Source organism: Scyliorhinus torazame, chromosome 4 (genome assembly GCF_047496885.1).
Source record: "Scyliorhinus torazame isolate Kashiwa2021f chromosome 4, sScyTor2.1, whole genome shotgun sequence".
NCBI lineage: Eukaryota > Metazoa > Chordata > Chondrichthyes > Carcharhiniformes > Scyliorhinidae > Scyliorhinus > Scyliorhinus torazame.
In genome coordinates, this window is record NC_092710.1 from 84,529,972 (window position 1) to 84,548,354 (window position 18,383).

The 18,383-nt window shown below is 52.1% G+C and overlaps 1 protein-coding gene across 1 annotated transcript in view; it reads right to left on the reverse strand.

Annotated features, from left to right (window-relative positions):
- The window catches only part of copa (COPI coat complex subunit alpha), a 30,252-nt gene extending 12,255 nt beyond the window's left edge, over positions 1–17,997 (reverse strand). The window contains exons 1-12 of the mRNA XM_072498340.1: positions 17,878–17,997; positions 17,664–17,787; positions 12,685–12,774; positions 8,414–8,523; positions 8,229–8,306; positions 7,175–7,243; positions 6,931–7,067; positions 6,073–6,259; positions 4,735–4,845; positions 4,448–4,609; positions 679–791; positions 61–142 (exon numbers count right to left, since the gene is read on the reverse strand). Of these exons, the coding sequence (XP_072354441.1) occupies positions 61–142; positions 679–791; positions 4,448–4,609; positions 4,735–4,845; positions 6,073–6,259; positions 6,931–7,067; positions 7,175–7,243; positions 8,229–8,306; positions 8,414–8,523; positions 12,685–12,774; positions 17,664–17,787; positions 17,878–17,982 (1,368 nt within the window). The 5' untranslated portion in view covers positions 17,983–17,997. The remainder of the gene's footprint in view (positions 1–60; positions 143–678; positions 792–4,447; positions 4,610–4,734; positions 4,846–6,072; positions 6,260–6,930; positions 7,068–7,174; positions 7,244–8,228; positions 8,307–8,413; positions 8,524–12,684; positions 12,775–17,663; positions 17,788–17,877) is intronic.
- Between the last annotated feature and the right edge of the window lie 386 nt (positions 17,998–18,383).

Here is an 18,383-nt window from a genome sequence, read left to right on the forward strand (position 1 = left end):
TCTGCACACTGACTGGTGTCTTTCACTCCTATTCTAGGTGAAGTGGAGCTGGCTACTTACCGTAGTTACACGGCAGGTTTGACCCTTGAACTCTGGACTGTAGCATGTTCCACTCAACGGACATTTCTCAACGGGTTTTCCCCTGTACACAAAGTTATTTGAAAAAAGCATTAAATTGAGAACTTGTCCAATCAAAGTCAAAAGCGTGTCCATAGCGTCCATCAGCATCTAACAGCATCCTAACACAATCAGTTTTGAATTGTTGACAGTGCAGCACTCCCTCAGTCCTGATCCTCTGACAGTGCAGCACTCCCTCAGTACTGACCCTCTGACAGTGCAGCACTCCCTCAGTACTGACCCTCTGACAGTGCAGCACTCCCTCAGTACTGACCCTCTGACAGTGTAGCACTCCCTCAGTACTGACCCTCTGACAGTGTAGCACTCCCTCAGTACTGACCCTCTGACAGTGCAGCACTCCCTCAGTACTGACCCTCTGACAGTGCAGCACTCCCTCAGTACTGACCCTCTGACAGTGCAGCACTGCCTCAGTACTGACCCTGACAGTGCAGCACTCCCTCAGCACTGACCCTCTGTCATAGCATAATTGAGTGGTGTGTGGCATGGGTGTACTAGCCCATCACCCATGCTTTTGTTTGACAAGAAAATGCTGTTCCGTACCTGTAAATAGGTTTATACGAAGCCGCACAAATGTCAAATGGATTATGCATATCGTAGTTCAAATGGTGTGCATCGATTGGAGTCTTCTCACAGGCAGACAGGATTTTGCGAGTCTGAGGGATGAACAAAGGCTGCTGTCAACACATGGTGTGCATTTTTTAATTGTTCCAATTAAGGGATAATTTTGCCTGGCCAATCCACCTCCCCTGCACATCTTTGGGTTGTGGGGTGAGACCCCTGCAGACATGGGGAGAATGTGCAAACTCCCCTCCACCCGGTCTTGATCGAATCTGGGTCCTTGGCACCGTAAGGCAGCAGTGCTAACCCGAGCTGCCCGTGCACACACTCATGCACCTACTTACCCTGGGTAAACAAAACATCTCTCTGGGGTAGAGAATTCCCAAGGTTTACAACTCCCTCTGAGAATTTTACATCTTCCAGTGCGTTTGACTCTCATTCTTCAAATCGCCAGGGAAGCCGAGGCCCCGTCCCCGACGAAGCCGAGGCCCCGCCCCCGACGAAGCCGAGGCCCCGCCCCCGACGAAGCCGAGGCCCCGCCCCCGACGAAGCCGAGGCCCCGCCCCCGACGAAGCCGAGGCCCCGCCCCCGACGAAGCCGAGGCCCCGCCCCCGACGAAGCCGAGGCCCCGCCCCCGGGGAAACAGAGGCCCCGCCCCCGGGGAAACAGAGGCCCCGTCCCCGGGGAAACAGAGGCCCCGTCCCCGGGGAAACAGAGGCCCCGTCCCCAGGGAAACAGAGGCCCCGTCCCCAGGGAAACAGAGGCCCCGTCCCCAGGGAAACAGAGGCCCCGTCCCCAGGGAAACAGAGGCCCCGTCCCCAGGGAAACAGAGGCCCCGTCCCCAGGGAAACAGAGGCCCCGTCCCCAGGGAAACAGAGGCCCCGTCCCCAGGGAAATAGAGGCCCCGTCCCCAGGGAAATAGAGGCCCCGTCCCCAGGGAAATAGAGGCCCCGTCCCCAGGGAAATAGAGGCCCCGTCCCCAGGGAAATAGAGGCCCCGTCCCCAGGGAAATAGAGGCCCGTCCCCAGGGAAATAGAGGCCCCGTCCCCAGGGAAATAGAGGCCCCGTCCCCAGGGAAATAGAGGCCCCGTCCCCAGGGAAATAGAGGCCCCGTCCCCAGGGACATAGAGGCCCCGTCCCCAGGGAAATAGAGGCCCCGTCCCCAGGGAAATAGAGGCCCCGTCCCCGGGGAAATAGAGGCCCCGTCCCCAGGGAAATAGAGGCCCCGTCCCCAGGGAAATAGAGGCCCCGTCCCCAGGGAAATAGAGGCCCGTCCCCAGGGAAATAGAGGCCCCGTCCCCAGGGAAATAGAGGCCCCGTCCCCAGGGAAATAGAGGCCCCGTCCCAAGGGAAATAGAGGCCCAGTCCCCAGGGAAATAGCGGCCCAGTCTCCAGGGAAATAGCGGCCCAGTCTCCAGGGAAATAGCGGCCCAGTCTCCAGGGAAATAGAGGCCCAGTCTCCAGGGAAATAGAGGCCCAGTCTCCAGGGAAATAGAGGCCCAGTCTCCAGGGAAATAGAGGCCCAGTCTCCAGGGAAATAGAGGCCCAGTCTCCAGGGAAATAGAGGCCCAGTCTCCAGGGAAATAGAGGTCCAGTCCCCAGGGAAATAGAGGCCCAGTCCCCAGGGAAATAGAGGTCCAGTCCCCAGGGAAATAGAGGCCCAGTCCCCAGGGAAATAGAGGTCCAGTCCCCAGGGAAATAGAGGTCCAGTCCCCAGGGAAATAGAGGTCCAGTCCCCAGGGAAATAGAGGCCCAGTCCCCAGGGAAATAGAGGTCCAGTCCCCAGGGAAATAGAGGTCCAGTCCCCAGGGAAATAGAGGTCCAGTCCCCAGGGAAATAGAGGCCCAGTCTCCAGGGAATACAAGTCCAGTCTCCGAATCAGAGAATCCTTTCAGTACATGAGACGACCATTCACTCCATGAAACTTTATTTCAATGAGATCCCTCCTGTTCTTCAAAGATCTGGAGAATTACATCAAAATTGGGGGAGCTGTTGATGCAATGGTGATATCTCTGGGCCTGTAATCCCGAGGCCCCAGGCAAATGTTCCGGGGACACAGGTTTGAATCCCACAGGGCAGCTGGCGGAATTTCAATTCTATTCATAAAATCTGGAATATAAAGTTAGTCTCAGAAACGGTGACCGATTGTTGTAAAATCCCAGCTGGCTCACTAATGTCCTTTAGGGAGGGAAATGTGCCATCCTTACCTTGTTAGGCCTACATAAACCACTTGCTGTGGGTCTGGAGTTAACTCTTTTACTCCCCAACTGACCAAGCCAGTCACTCAATTCGAGGGCAATTAGGGAGGGGCAACAAATAAATAATAGTCTTTATTGTCACAAGTAGGCTTACATTAACACTGCAATGAAGTTACTGTGAAAAGCCCCCAGTTGCCACATTCCAGTGCCTGTTCGGGTACACAGAGGGAGAATTCAGAATGTCCAATTCACCTAACAGTACGTCTTTCGGGACTTGTGGGAGGAAACTGGAGCACCCGGAGGAAACCCACGCAGACACAGGGAGAACGTGCCAACTCCGCACAGACTGACCCCAATGCCGGCCTTGCCAATGACGCCCATATTCCAGGAACAAATAAAGAAAATAGAGAAGTCCCAGTGACTGCACTTCGGGGAGGATGCAAGGGTGTTTGAGAGGGTGGGGATGGAGATTTAACCAGAATGGTTTTAGCGATGAGGGGGTTTCAGAAACAAAGGTCAGGGTTGGAGAATTGGGAGTCTTCTCCTTGGGGATAAAGGTGATTGAGGGGGTGATTTGATCGTGGTGTACAAGATTTGGGTAAGATGATGAGTAAGAGGTGTTTCCATTGACTGATGGGACACAAAATTAGGTGGGACACAGATTGAAGAGCTTGGGTAAGAGATGCCGGGTGCGACGCGAGGAAGAACCTTTTTAACGCAGCGAGCACCAACAACCTGGATTTCACGGCCCACAGGGAGGGGTTGGGAGCCGAGGGAGTGAATGATTCAAAAGGAAATGAGATAGAGTCTCGAGGGGAATAAATGTGCAGGGATAGGGGCTATAGAGTAGGGGGAAGGGATTGGGACTGACTGGACTGACCATAAGAAATAAGAGCACTGGGAACAAGACAAGGCCATTCAGCCCCTCGAGCCTGTTCTGCCATTTAATAAGATCATAGCTGATCAAACACTCAAAGCCCACTTTCCTGCCTTCTCTCCATAACTCTTAATGCCCCGACTGACTAAAAACCTATCGATCTCAGGCTTGGAAATGTACAAGGTCTCGACCCCCACAACTTCCTGGGACAAAGATTCACCACAGAGGGAAGAATTTCTCCTCCAATCCGGCCTAAACAAGCTCTCCCGTATTGTGCACGTCTGTCCTCTATTCCTACACTCTTCCATGAGTGAAAACATCTTGCCCCATTTACCCCGTCTAATTTTCTGAGAATCTGATATGTTTCAATCACATAACCTCATTCTTCTGAACTCTAAGGAATACAGACCTAACCTGTTTGACCTTTCTTCATATGGCTGATCCACCATACCCCGAACATCTTACTAAACCGTCTCTGTACTGCCTCCAACGATAATATATCTTTCCTTAAATAAAAGGCATGGATTTGACGGTCCAAGTGCACCCTCCCCCCACCTTCAACAGAATGACTCAGTGGGGGTGTGAAGTGCTGTCAGTGTTCCGTGTCGCCCAACAATTATGGCAGGAAGGTACCGTTGCCTGATCCACAACCCCCAGGCTCACGCCAAGCCGTTACCTGTTGTCCTACGTCGGGCTTAGGCCCCAGCTCCAGCAGTCTCCCAGCGAAGGTGGCTGCGGTCTTGAAATTTTTGAGCTTGAAGAAAAGGTTGACGGCGGTCCGGAGCACAAGAATCATGTGGACAGGCTGCAGGCTGCAATGGGTGAAGTAGGCCGCCATCTGATGGGGGTGGGGAGGGAGGGGAGGCAAAGAGGGAAAGGTCAAGTCCTGAGGAAAGGCCAATGTCACAGATTCCCCCTTCCCCACCCGACGGGTATCCACAACCCCACATCCCCGGCACGTACCTCACAGATCCGCTTCTGTTGTTCCAGGGTGTCTTTGGGGAGCTTCTTCCTCTCGGTCTCCATGCTGAGACCCAGGATATACTCACGGCAGATAGAAATGAGCTGCTGAGCCTGTTCAGAGAGAGAGAGAGAGAGAGAGAGAGAAAAGGTATGAGAGAGAGAGGGGGGGGGGGGACGCGAGGCGGGTGGGGGAAAAGCAGGAAGGGCCATTCTGCCCTTCGAGCCTGCTCTGCCATTCATTATGATCATGGCTGATCATCAAGTTCAATCCCTGATCCTGCCTTCCCCCCCATATCCCTTGATCCCTTTTAGCCCCAAGAGCTATATCTAATTCCTTCTTGAAATTACACAACATTTTGGCCTCAACTACTTTCTGTGGTGGTGAATTCCAAAGATTCACCACTCTCTGGGCGAAGAGATTTCTCCTCACCTCAGTCCTAAAAGGTTTCCCCTTATCCTCAAATGACCGTGAGTTCTGGACTCCCCCACCAGAGAACATTCTTTCTGAATCTTCCCTGTCTAATCCTGTGATAACCTCACATTTATCCACATTATACTGCATCTGCCATGCATGTGCCCACTCACTCAGCTTGTCCAAATCCCGCTGAAGCATCTCTGCATCCTCCTCACAACTCACCCACCCACCCAACTTTGTATCATCCGCAAATTTGGAGATAATACATTTAGTTCCTTCGTCCAAATCATTAATGTGAACAATTGGGGTCCTAGCACAGATCCCTGCAGTACCCCACTAGTCACTGCCTGCCAATCAGAAAAAGACCCATTCATTCCAACATTTTGCTTCCTGTCTGCTAACCAGCTTTTTATCCATCTCAAGACACTACCCTAATCCCAGCCGCTTTAATTTACATAGTAATTTGCTATGTAAGACCTTGTTGAAAGCCTGCTGAAAGTCTAAATAAACCACATCCACCGTTCTCCCTGGTCAACACTACTAGTTACATCTTCAAAGAATTCTAGCAGATTTGTCAAGCATAATTTTCCTTTTGAAAATCCATGATGACTCTGTCTGATTACAGAACTGCTTTCCAAATGCTGTGCTATGAAATCCTTCATAATTGACTCCAGAAACTTCCCTACTACTGATGTTAGGCTCACTGGTCTATGGTTCCCTGTTTTCTCTTTACGTCTTTTTTTGAACAGCAGAGTTACATTCGCTACCCTCCAATCTGTAGGAACCATTTCAGATGAGGGTAGAAGGGTGGCCGTGATGAGGGTAGAAAGGGTAGCCGAGATGAGGGTGGGGGGCAACGGGAGGGAGGAGCGAAGGGGTGAGCGGGTGATGGGTTAGCATTGCACTCGACGCTTCATCCTCACCTCGGCGATTTCCTGCTTGTTGTCCACCACCAGGAGGGGAATGCTGAGAAGGATGATTCGGAACCGCTCGACTGCCTCCTCGAACTTGCCGGCCGTCGTCAGCTGGTAGCAGTGCTGCAGCCGCTGGATCAGATCATTGAGCTTGAGGCCCACGGCAGGAACACCGCTCTTTGAACCGGCCTCCTTCCTGAAAAATGAAGAAAAGCCATGGGAACTCCGCATCCAATAAGGGTCCTCGCTTTGGCAGGAGTGGCCACCATTTTGTACACTTGGATAGGCCACAACAGCCATGTTGCACATCTGGATTGACCACATTTGAAGGCCTGGTGGCCGTTTTGCCCACATCGGTCGGCAAAGCCAGCAGGCATAGGCCTTTGATCACCTGAACGATGACAGAAGGGCAGGTCGACCATTCTGGGCACACTGATTGGTGATGCCCGCGTGTTTGGTGGTTATCTTATGGGTGATCAATGTCAACTGGCCTGGGCGTGTGTGGATGTGTGTTTGTGTGTGTGTGGGGGGGCTGTTTTGTTTACCCTCACTGGTCATCAGCTGACCAGGTCTCAAATCTCTGATGGTAGCAGGTCCTGTGACCATTATGTACAGTGATTGGCTACGCCAGGACACCTGGGTCCAATTTGGTCGTCCATGCAATGACAACTGGCCGTACCACCATTTTGTAAGCTCAAGACTGGGGTACGTCGGAAATACAGCCAGTCATGTTGGGCACAATGAGCTAGACGCATGCTGGGTAGCCATTTCCCTTACTGTGTGACTCAGGGAAGTCGCGCAAGAGGACAGGCTGGCGGGTAAGGCCCTGTTTTCGCAACCCCCTCCTTCGCCATGGCTTGTACTCACCAGTTGCGTTGGGGGTAACCATACATGGCAGGGAGACAGGGCAGGGCCTGGTACACCGAGCGGCCACGGGCAAAGGCCTGAAGGAAGAGGCTCTTGTACGGTGCAAAGTTCACCACTCCAACCTGGTCATGAAGAAGCTGGAGAGAACAAGGCAACAGAATTAAGGAAGGTGATAAACTCCGAGGCCTCCTGAGTGCCTCAGGTAGGCATGACAGATATCGTCACAGTCCCCACAGGTACTCACCCGGGCAGCAGTCTCAAAGGATCCAGCCACAAGGTGATCAACCGGCAGTTGAGAATTATTGCACCACACCTGAGGGAGAAAGAGAGAACACGAATGAGAGAGAGTGAGGGGGAACGGGTGTGTGTGAGAGAGAGAGAGAAAGAGAGACAGCGAGAGAGAGAGCGTGCGCATGGGGGCATGCCCGAGAGGGTGGGGGGATGGGCGTGCGCAAGAGCGAGAGAGGGGATGGGGCGTACGTGAGAGAGGGGATGAAATGAAAATGAAAATCGCTTATTGTCACGAGTAGGCTTCAAATGAAGTTACTGTGAAAAGCCCCTCGTTGCCACATTCCGGCACCTGTTCGGGGAAGCTGGTACTGGAATTGAACCGTGCTGCTGGCCTGCCTTGGTCTGCTTTCAAAGCTAGCGCACATGAGAGGGGGGATGTGGGGCACACGCGGGAGAGAGGATGGAGACGGGGGGGGGGACACACGCACGAGGTATGGCGACAGAGAGAGCGCAACAGAGAGGGCGAGAACGTGACCGAGAGTTTTATTCATATTATTTTGTAAATCTGTCACCAACTCCCAATCACAGCGCAACTCAGCATTTGTGAAAAACACTACGCTTCATTAGCTCTGAAAAACCATGACTTAGTGAACAGAGTGCACCATCTTGAGTTAGAGAGCTCAGGCTCTCCTGTCATGGGTCACTGCTGGGTGTGGAGGCTCCCATTCCATAACCGACACCGACTATTACCAAGACAACGTGATACAGGAGCCAGGGATCAGACAAAGGGCGCCACGGCACGAGAAACATGCCTGGAGTTAGGATGACCAATCACAAGTTTCAGTCCTGCAGGGCTAGAAGCCATTTTGGGCACCCGTCAAGCCCATGGCAATGGCTTTTTGTACCTGACCACTCGAGGGCAATCCCACCCCATTCGCAGCCCCAGTACCCACGCACACACACTCTCCCTCTGAACCCCACAAACGGCCAACTCAGTGCCCTCCTGCTTCCTGATCTTTGGCCCATCACCTTTCTTTCATCTCTCACCCCGTATCCCCTTGGCCTACCTGGGCCGGGCTGTTCCCCTTGGATGGAGAAACAAAGAATCCTTCTTCAGCTCCCCCTGGGATCCCACCGCCAATGTCCTGTTGATGACACAAACCAAGGGGGGGTCAAAACAAAAGGGTCAGCGATGACAGTGAGGAACATCTTCAGAGAATACCGCAGGTAAATCTAACGGCAACAGACTTACCAGCTCAGGAGGCAGGTCGAGATCCTCTTCCACATCCCAGCCACCTCCTTCTTCACCTCCACGGCCTGTCCCTTCCTCACCAAATCCTTCCGCTGCATCGGTGAATCCCTCTGGAGGTAAGGATGGAGCACACGTCATCAAATTGCTCAGTGCCACGCAGCATCTCACACATGACCAACCACATAAATACTGTGGTTGCCAGTGCACATTAAAAGCTGGGGAGCTCGACAGGGCACACAGCGCCTCAAGTCACAAACCGCACCCAAATGAGCTGCCTTGAGGGGTGATCATTCGTTTTACTTAGAAATTCCGGAGCAGGCTGAGTGCTTTATTAGAGATCATGGACTGGGCAGGGTTTGAGGGATGCGGTTGGGCTGTTGGATGGCTGGGGTTTTACTATTTTATTCTTCCTGTTCATGTTGTTCGAGTTGAGTTGTGTTAATGGCACAGATGTTTGGATTGGGGGCGCTCCCTCTGTTCTGTTTCATGTTTATCCTCCTGTAATGGCATAGTGTTTGTTGGGATGGGGGGGGGGGGGGGGGGGGGGGAGGAGGAGAGAGAGAGAGAGAGAGAGAGAGAGAGAGAGAGTATGGATGGGAGTCTTTCCTTTGTGTAAGGCAGGCATTGTCAAACTCGGCGGCGTGATCGTGGGTCGCGGAACCACCCGTTGCGGCGCTTCCGATCGCACAATTCTGCGCACAACAGCCGCAGCAGCCGTCTGTTAAAAACGCCGGCTGCAAGCGGCCTTCAAAATGGCTGCGATCATGTAAAATAATTGTGGCCGCACTAGCCAGTTCGGAAAAATGGGTCCCCGGAAATTTTTTTTGAACAACACTGGTGTAAGGCGTTTGCTTAATATAGGTGGGGAAGAAGATTAGTTGGGAAGGATGAGCTTGGGGCAGAAACGAAGGTGATGTTTAAGGAATAGGTAGGACCTGACTAGGGGGAGGGGTGGTGGTGGTCACCTTGCTAGCGCTAGAAAGTAGGCTTGGTAATGGGAGTCAAGTGGGGGATGGGGCTGTGACTTGTTGGGCCTATTAGGTTAGGCTTGATGGGCCGGGGTTTTGAGGGGGTGGGGGGGGGTCGCGATTCCCGATAACGGTGGTCACCTGCAATGTGTGGTGCCTGGGGGCCCAGTTCAAAGAGCTTGGGATTTGGTTATTTAGAGCCTTGGGACCATTATGGTATTTCTCTAGGAGACCCACGTGCGTGAGCGGGACCAGGTTCGTCTTCGGAAGGCTCGGCTGAGCCAAGTTTTCCATTCGGGGTTCGATAGCAGGGCCCGGGGAGGATCCTCATCAACAAAAGGGTTTGGTTTCATTCGGAGAAGGTGCAGGCGGGAGGTATGTTATAGTAATGGGGGTGTTAGAAGGGAAACGGGGTGGTGTTGGTGAATGTTTACAGTCCGAATTGGGATGATACACTGTCCATGAAACGGCTGCTGGCAGCGATACTGGATCAAGACAACTATCAACTTATTACGGGAGGGGTCATTAACAGTGTGCTAGACCCAGAGGTGGATCGTTCTCGGCTGAGATCGTTGGTCCCGGGGGTATGGCAAAGGCATTAATTGCTTTTATGGAGGAAATGGCTGAAGTAATAATTAGAGGAGAAATTACATCTTTCAAGGCGCATGAAGAGAGCAGGAAAAACTGATTGATATTATCGCAAGACAGGTATGCGGACAGCCCATCCCCCAAATTATCAGCAGAGATAAAAAGACTGCAAACACATCTCGATCTGATTTCTACCGATAGGGCGGTACGACAGCCGAGGCGAGCTAAAGGAGCCATTTACGAATATGGGGAGAAGGCAAGTCAGCTCCTGGCATATCAACTGAGGAAACGGGAGGCTGAGATGGAGATTGCCAGATTAGAGGGCAGGATGGGGGGGAAATGGGGGCTGCTCTGGTCTCGGCCCAGCACAAGGTGAATGAGGTATTTAAGACCTTCTATGAAAATGTACAGAGGGCGGCACAGTGGTTAGCACTGGGACTGCGGTGCTGTGGGCCCGGGTTCAAATCCCGGCCCTGGGTCACGGTCCGTGTGGAGTTTGCACATTCTCCCAGTGTCTGTGTGGGTTTCACCTCCACAACCCAAAGATGTGCAGGGTAGGTGGATTGGCCACGCTAAATTGCCCCTTAATTGAAAAAAATAATAATTGGGTACTCTACATCTATATTTAAAAAAAAGAAGAAAATGCACACAGGTCCAAACCACCAGAGGACGGGACACACATGGGGCGGCATGACAGCACAGTGGCTAGCACAGTTGCTTCACAGCTCCAGGGTCCCAGATTCGATTCCGGCTTGGGTGCGGAGTCTGCGCGTTCTCCCCGTGTGTGCGTGGGTTTCCTCCGGGTGCTCCGGTTTCCTCCCACAGTCCAAAGACGTGCAGGTTCGGTGGATTGGCCATGATAAATTGCCCTTAGTGTCCAAAATTGCCCTTAGTGTTGGGTGGGGTTGCTGGGTTATGGGGATAGGGTGGAGGTGTTGACCTTGGGTAGGGTGCTCTTTCCAAGAGCCGGTGCAGACTCGATGGGCCGAATGGGGCCTCCTTCTGCACTGTAAATTCTATGATTCTATACGCTGGAATTCCTGGTGGAGTTGGGAGTTTCCCAAGGTGGAGGAGGAACTGCGGTGCACAACCTTGTCCTGTGCGAGGCCGAATTCAGCTGAAAGTGGTGTTCCGGGCTCACATCACCAAGGCTAAAATAAGTTGTTTTTTGAAGGGATGGGTGACATGTGTTTCGTGTCTGGGGAACTCGCCACATCATGCGCACTTGTTCTGGTCGTGCTCAAAGCTGGCTGACTTCTGGAGGTCCTTTTTGAGAAGGTATCGGCAATGCTGGACATTGGGTTGGAGCCTTGCCCATTGGTGCCGATTTTCGGGATTTCAGTTGTGCCAGAACTCTGGACGAGGGCAGACGTCCTGACCGTTGCCCCTGCTGGCAAGGAGGCAGATCCACTTGGGCTCGCGGTCGATTACCCCGCCAAACACCTCGGCATGGCTGGGAGACGTCATCACAGAATTTATTTACCGTGCAGAAGGAGGCCATTCGGCCCATCGAGTCTGCACCGGCTCTTGGAAAGAGCCCACACCTCCACCCGAACCCAGTAACCCCAGCTAACCTTTTTTGGACACGAAGGGCTATTGACCATGGCCAATCCACCAAACCCGCACATCTTTGGACTGTGGGAGGAAACCGGAGCACCCGGACGAAACCCACGCAGACACGGGGAGAATGTGCAGATTCCGCACAGACAGTGACCCAAGCCGGGAATCGAACCTGGGACCCTCGAGCTGTGAAACAATTGTGCTAACCACTGTGCTACTGTGCCAACTCCACTTGGAGTTTTTACATCTCGAGAAGGTCACGTTTACAGTGAGAGGATCAGTGGAAAGTTTTACCGCAGATGTTGACTGTTTATATCGTACTTTAAATTGCTAAAAATTCTAACTAAAATATTTTGCAAAAAAAAAAAATTAGTAAAAGGGATTCTGTTGGGTGATGGAGGTTACAGTGGTAGGGAGGATTCTAGGGGCTGGAGGAGGTTAGAGTTCGGGAGGGTTGTAGGGGCTGGAGGAGGTTAGAGTTCGGGAGGGTTGTAGGGGCTGGAGGAAGTCACAGAGATAGGGAGGGTTGTAGGGACTGGAGGAGGTTACAGAGATAGGGAGGATTGTAGGGACTGGAGGAGGTTACAGAGATAGGGAGGGGGAAATAGGGATGTGGGACTTCAGTGAATGCAGAGACTGGAGAAGCTGGGATTGCTCTTACAGCAGAGGGGGAGAAGGGGTAGATTTAATTGTGCCGTTCAAAATCAGGAAGGCTTTGTACAGAGCAAATAAGGTCAAAGTGTTTCCAGTGACAGGAGGGTGGGTAACCAGAGGGACACAAATTGAAGAGAATCTGTAAGAACCAGATTGTGAGGATGAGGAGAAATAGAATTCCTGCAGTGCAGAAGGAGGTCATTCGGCCCATCGAGTCTGCACCAACCTCTGGAAAGAGTACCCCAAGTAGGCACAGCCCCCCCACCCTATCCCTGTAACTCAGTGTTTTTACACAGTGAACTGTTGCGATCTGGAAGGTGCTGCCTGAAAGGGCGGTGAAGCAGATTCAATAGGAACTTCCAGAAAGGGGGAATGGGACAAATACGAGACGGTGAGAAACATCCAAGGAGATGGGGGATGGAGTATGGAGTGGTGCTCTGATCACATTTAAACGTCCCGGCTTGCGTCATAACAAGTGGCCATTTCCAGTTGCTCGCTCACCTTCATCCAAAAGCAGTTCAGCGTCCTCACCCCAGCCATCCGCTCCGGCATTCTCCACGGCTGGGTCAACGGCTAACTGCCCACCTTTACCTGCGGGCAATGAGCAAGAGACAAACATCAATCAATGGAACAGAGGAGTGCAGTCAGTCCCTCGAGCACTCGCGGCCACTTGATCAGCCTGTGGCTAATCTCCCACCCCCTCTCCACTTCCCCATCCGGTCCTCCTAGCCCCTCGATTTCCCTCAGTGCCAGAAACCTATCGCTCTCCCTCTGCAATCTGCTCAGTGACTGAGCACCCTCACAGAGTCATGGACTCTTCGGGAGGGAATCCCCAAGATTCAGAATCACAGAATTCCGACAGTGCAGAAGGCCATTTGGTCCATCGAGTCTACACCGTCTCTCTAACAGCGCACCCTAACCTGGCTCCCACCCTGCAACCCCGTAGCCCCACTTCACCTGCACATCCCTGGCCAATCTACCTTGATTTGATTTATTGTCACATGTACCCAAGTACAGTGGAAAATATTTTTCTGGGGCAGAGGGAACGTACACAGTACGTACGTAGTAAACAAAAGAATAATCAACAGAGAACATTGACAAATGGTACATCGACAAACAGAGATTGGTTACAGTGCAGAACAAGGGCCAAACAAAGCAAAAACATGAGCAAGAGCAGCATAGGGCGTCGTGAATAGTGTTCTTACAGGGAACAGATCAGTCCGAGGGGGAGTCGTTGAGGAGTCTTGTAGCTGTGGGGAAGAAGCTGTTCCTATGTCTGGATGTGCGGCTCTTCAGACTTCTGTACCATCTGCCTGATGGAAGGGTCTGGAAGAAGGCAATGCCTGGGTGGGAGGGGTCTCTGATAATGCAGTCTGCCTTCCTGAGGCAGCGGGAGGTGTATACAGAATCAATGTGAGGGTGGCAGGTTTGTGTGATACATTGGGCTGAGTTCACCACACTCTGCAGTGTCTTGCGATCTTGGGCCAAGCAGTTGCCAAACCAGGCTGTGATGCAGCCGGATAGGATGCTCTCTATGGCACATCTGTAGAAGTTCGAGAGAGTCGATGCAGACATGCCAAATTTCCTTAGCTTCGATAGTAGAGATGCTGTTGGGCTTTCTTGACTGTTGCATCAACGTGAGTGGACCAGGGCAGACTGTTGGTGATGGTGACCCCAGGTACTTAAAGCTACCTAACCTACAGATCTATGAACTGCGGGAGGAAATCAGAAGAAACCCACACAACACGGGGAGAAGGTGCAAATTCCACACAGACAAGACTGGAATTGAACCTGGGTCCCTGGCACTTTGAGGCAGCAGTGTTAACCACAGTGCCGCACCCGAGTAGACATTTTTACTCATCTCAGTTCAAAATGGCTACCCCCTTATTCTGAGACCGTGACCTTCTCACCAACCCTCTGCCCCTCCCCTCCCCCAACTAACCCCACCCCCCCCTGGACCCAGTTCCGGAGATTTTGCAGCCGGCACAAACCACCTCGGCACACACCCTGTCAAAATGCCAGAATTTTTAATGTTTCATGGAGATCAGCTCTCATTCCTATTGACGGCACGCTGGCCCCAGGAGGGGGGGGGACAGCAGCGCGCTGGGGGGGGGGGGGGGGGGGGGTTGTTAGGCGCGCTTGCCCGGGGGGCGGCACGCTGCCCCAGGGGGCGGCACGCTGCCCCAGTGGTTAGCATTGCTGCCCCAGTGGTTAGCATTGCTGCCCCAGTGGTTAGCATTGCTGCCCCAGTGGTTAGCATTGCTGCCCCAGTGGTTAGCATTGCTGCCCCAGTGGTTAGCATTGCTGCCTCAGGGCACCGAGGATCCAGGTTTGAATCCAGCTCTGGGTCACTGTCCGTGTGGAGTTTGCACATTCTCCCGTGATACGTGGGTCTCACCCCTACAACCCAAAGATATGGTTAGGTGGATTGGCCACGCTAAATTGCCCCTTAATTGGAAGAAAATAATTGGGCATTATAAATTTTAAAAAATAAAATATATTTCTTTAAAAATCTCTCATTCCTCTAATCTTCAGACAGTAGAGAGCCAATCTACACAATCTCCCCTCAACAGGACAACTCCGCTCATCAGTAACTGTGATGGAATGAGACATGAGCTGGCTATGCCAGAGCGGGAAACATTAGTGAAAGGAAGGACAGCGGACAGCCAATGGCAGGTATTCAAGGAACGAATAGGTGAACTCCAAAAGTTGTTTATTCCTATTTGATGCAAGAGTAGAAAGGGAACTGTGGCCAAACCATGGCTTACAAAGGAAATTAGAGATAATATTAGATTTAAAGACGAGGCATACAAATGAGCAAGAAAAAGCAACAGACCTGAGGATTGGGAACAGTTTAAAATTCAGCAAAGGCGGACAAAGGGATTGATTGAGAAGGGACAATACAATGAGAGTAAATTAGCGGGGAACATAAAAACTGACTGTAAAAGTTTCTATAGGTATGTAAAGAGAAAAAGATTGATTAAAAACTAATGTCGGCCCCTGACAGTCAGAAACGGGGGAATTCATAACCAGGAACAAAGAAATGGGCGAGGAACTAAATACATACTTTGCTTCTGTCTTCACAAAGGAAGAAGTGAATAATTTACCAGAAGTTCGAAGAAACACGAGGTTTAGTGAAATGGTTTTGGTGAAATGAATGTGATTGAAGGTGGATAAATCTCCAAGACCTGATAATCTTCATCCAAGAGTACTTAAGAAGTCCTGGAAATAGTAGATCCATTGGTGCTCATTTTCCAAAATTCGTTGGAGATTGGAGGGTAGCTAATATAACCTCGCTATTCAAAAAGGTAGCTAGAGAGAAAACAGACCAGTGAGCCTAACGTCGGTAGTAGGGAAGTTGCTGGAGCCCATTATCAAGGATTTCATACCACAGCATTTGGAAAGCAGTGGTATAATCAGACAAAGTCAACATGAATTTACAAAAGGATCATGCTTGACAAATCGATTGGAATTCTTTGAAAATGTAACTAGTAGAGTTGACCAGGGAAAAGCAGTGGCTGTGGTTTATTTAGACTTCGACACGGTCTTGCATCGCGGGTTAATATGTAAAGTTAAAGTGCACAGGATTACGGGTATTGTCTTGAGATAGAGAGAAAGCTGGTTCGCAGACAGGAAGCAAAATGTTGGAATGAATGGGTCTTTTTCTGATTGGCAGGCAGTGACTAGTGGGGTACCACAGGGATCTGTGCTAGGACCCCAACTGTTCATAATATATATCAGTGATTTGGATGAGGGAACGAAATGTATTATCTCCAAATTTGAGGATGATACAAAGTTGGGTGGGTGGGTGAGTTGTGAGGAGGATGCAGAGATGCTTCAGTGGGATTTGGACAGGCTGAGTGAGTGGGCACATGCATGGCAGATGCAGTATAATGTGGATAAATGTGAGATGATCCACTTTGGCAGCAAAAATAGGATGGCAGATTATTATTTGAATGAGTGTAAATTGAGAGAGGTGCATACTCAGCGAGACCTTGGTGTCCTCGTGTATCAGTCGCTAAAAATTAGCACACAGGTACATCAGGCAGTAAAGAAGGTCCAGAACTGGGGTCAGAGTTTGAGGAAGAGGGATAAATATTTTAGGACTGAGGTGAGGACAAATTTCTTCACCCAGAGAGTGGTGAATCTGTGGAATTTGCCACTACAGGAAACAGTTGAGGCAAAACGTTGCGTAATTTCAAGGAGGAATTAAATATAGCTCCTGGGGCTGAAGGAATCAAAGGGATATGCGGGGGGGGGGGGGGGGGGGGGGGGGGGGAGACGGGATCAGGGATTGAACTTGATGATCAGCCATGATCACAATGAATGGCAGAGCAGGCTTGAAGGGCAGAATGGGCAAATATTTTCTTTTTTCTCTGTTTCTATCCCAGGAAGCAGACTAGTGAACCTTTCTTGTGCTCCCTCAGTAGTGACACGCTGACAGCACTCTGAGCACTGACCCTCTGACAGTGCAGCACTCCCTCAGTACTGACTCCTTGACAGTGCAGCACTCCCTCAGTACTGACCCTCTGACAGTGCAGCACTCCCTCAGTACTGACCCTGTGACAGTGCAGCACTCCCTCAGTACTGACCCTCTGACAGTGCAGCGCTCCCTCAGTACTGACCCTCTGACAGTGCAGCACTCCCTCAGTACTGACCCTCTGACAGTGCAGCACTCCCTCAGTACTGACCCTCTGACAGTGCAGAACTCCCTCAGTACTGACCCTCTTGACAGTGCAGCACTCCCTCAGTACTGACCCTCTGACAGTGCAGCACTCCCTCTGTACTGACCCCCTGACAGTGCAGCACTCCCTCAGTACTGACCCTCTGACAGTGCAGCACTCCCTCTGTACTGACCCCCTGACAGTGCAGCACTCCCTCAGTACTAACCCTCTGACAGAGCAGCACTCCCTCAGTACTGACCCTCTGACAGTGCGGCGCTCCCTCAGTACTGACGCTCTGACAGTGCGGCGCTCCCTCAGTACTGACCCTCTGACAGTGCAGCACTCCCTCAGTACTGACCCTCTGACAGTGCAGCACTCCCTCAGTACTGACCCTCTGACTGTGCAGCACTCCCTCAGTACTGACCCTCTGACAGTGCAGCACTCCCTCAGTACTGACCCTCTGACTGTGCAGCACTCCCTCAGTACTGACCCTCTGACAGTGCAGCACTCCCTCAGTACTGACCCTCTGACAGTGCAGCACTCCCTCAGTACTGACCCTCTGACAGTGCAGCACTCCCTCAGTACTGACCCTCTGACTGTGCAGCACTCCCTCAGTACTGACCCTGACAGTGCAGCACTCCCTCAGTACTGACCCTCTGACTGTGCAGCACTCCCTCAGTACTGACCTTCTGACTGTGCAGCGCTCTCTCAGTACTGACCCTCTGACAGTGCAGCACTTCCTCAGTACTGACCTTCTGACTGTGCAGCGCTCTCTCAGTGCACTCTGCCAGTTCCGCATCCACCTTCGAAACTTACCCTTCGGTGCAATACTCCCTTCGAAGTAGCCTTTAGTGACAGTCAGAAGGGGCCAGTTCGTGTCCAGAGGCATGATGGGAGGGGGAGGCTGTAGGAGCTTGGCATCAGGGTCAATCTCTGGTACCTAGGAGCCGAGGACAGAGGGCGCAAGGTCAATGGTCACAATCAAAAGGGGGCAAGGAAAGAAACAAAGGCAATAGGGGTTTCCGCTCACCGTCTCCTTTTCAGGATCAAAGGTCGCTTTCAGAGACTCAGCTTCCTCATCCAGGCCATGGGTCGCTGCTGTGAGGTAGGCCAAGGATTCTGTGAGGAGCAACATGTTGAGAGAAACCAACTAAGGGTACCACAGACACACGAGATCACACATAAGGGCATGGACCTGCGTGCAGTCCTTCGGGGCAGTCAGTCACTCGCCCGCTCAGGCAGTCACTCGTCCGTTCGCACAGGCAGTCAGTCACTCGCCCGCTCGCACAGGCAGTCAGTCACTCGACCGCTCAGGCAGTCACTCGTCCGTTCGCACAGGCAGTCAGTCACTCGCCCGCTCGCACAGGCAGTCAGTCACTCGCCCGCTCGCACAGGCAGTCAGTCACTCGCCCGCTCGCACAGGCAGTCAGTCACTCGCCCGCTCGCACAGGCAGTCAGTCACTCGCCCACTCGCACAGGCAGTCAGTCACTCACCCGCTCGCACAGGCAGTCAGTCACTCACCCGCTCGCACAGGC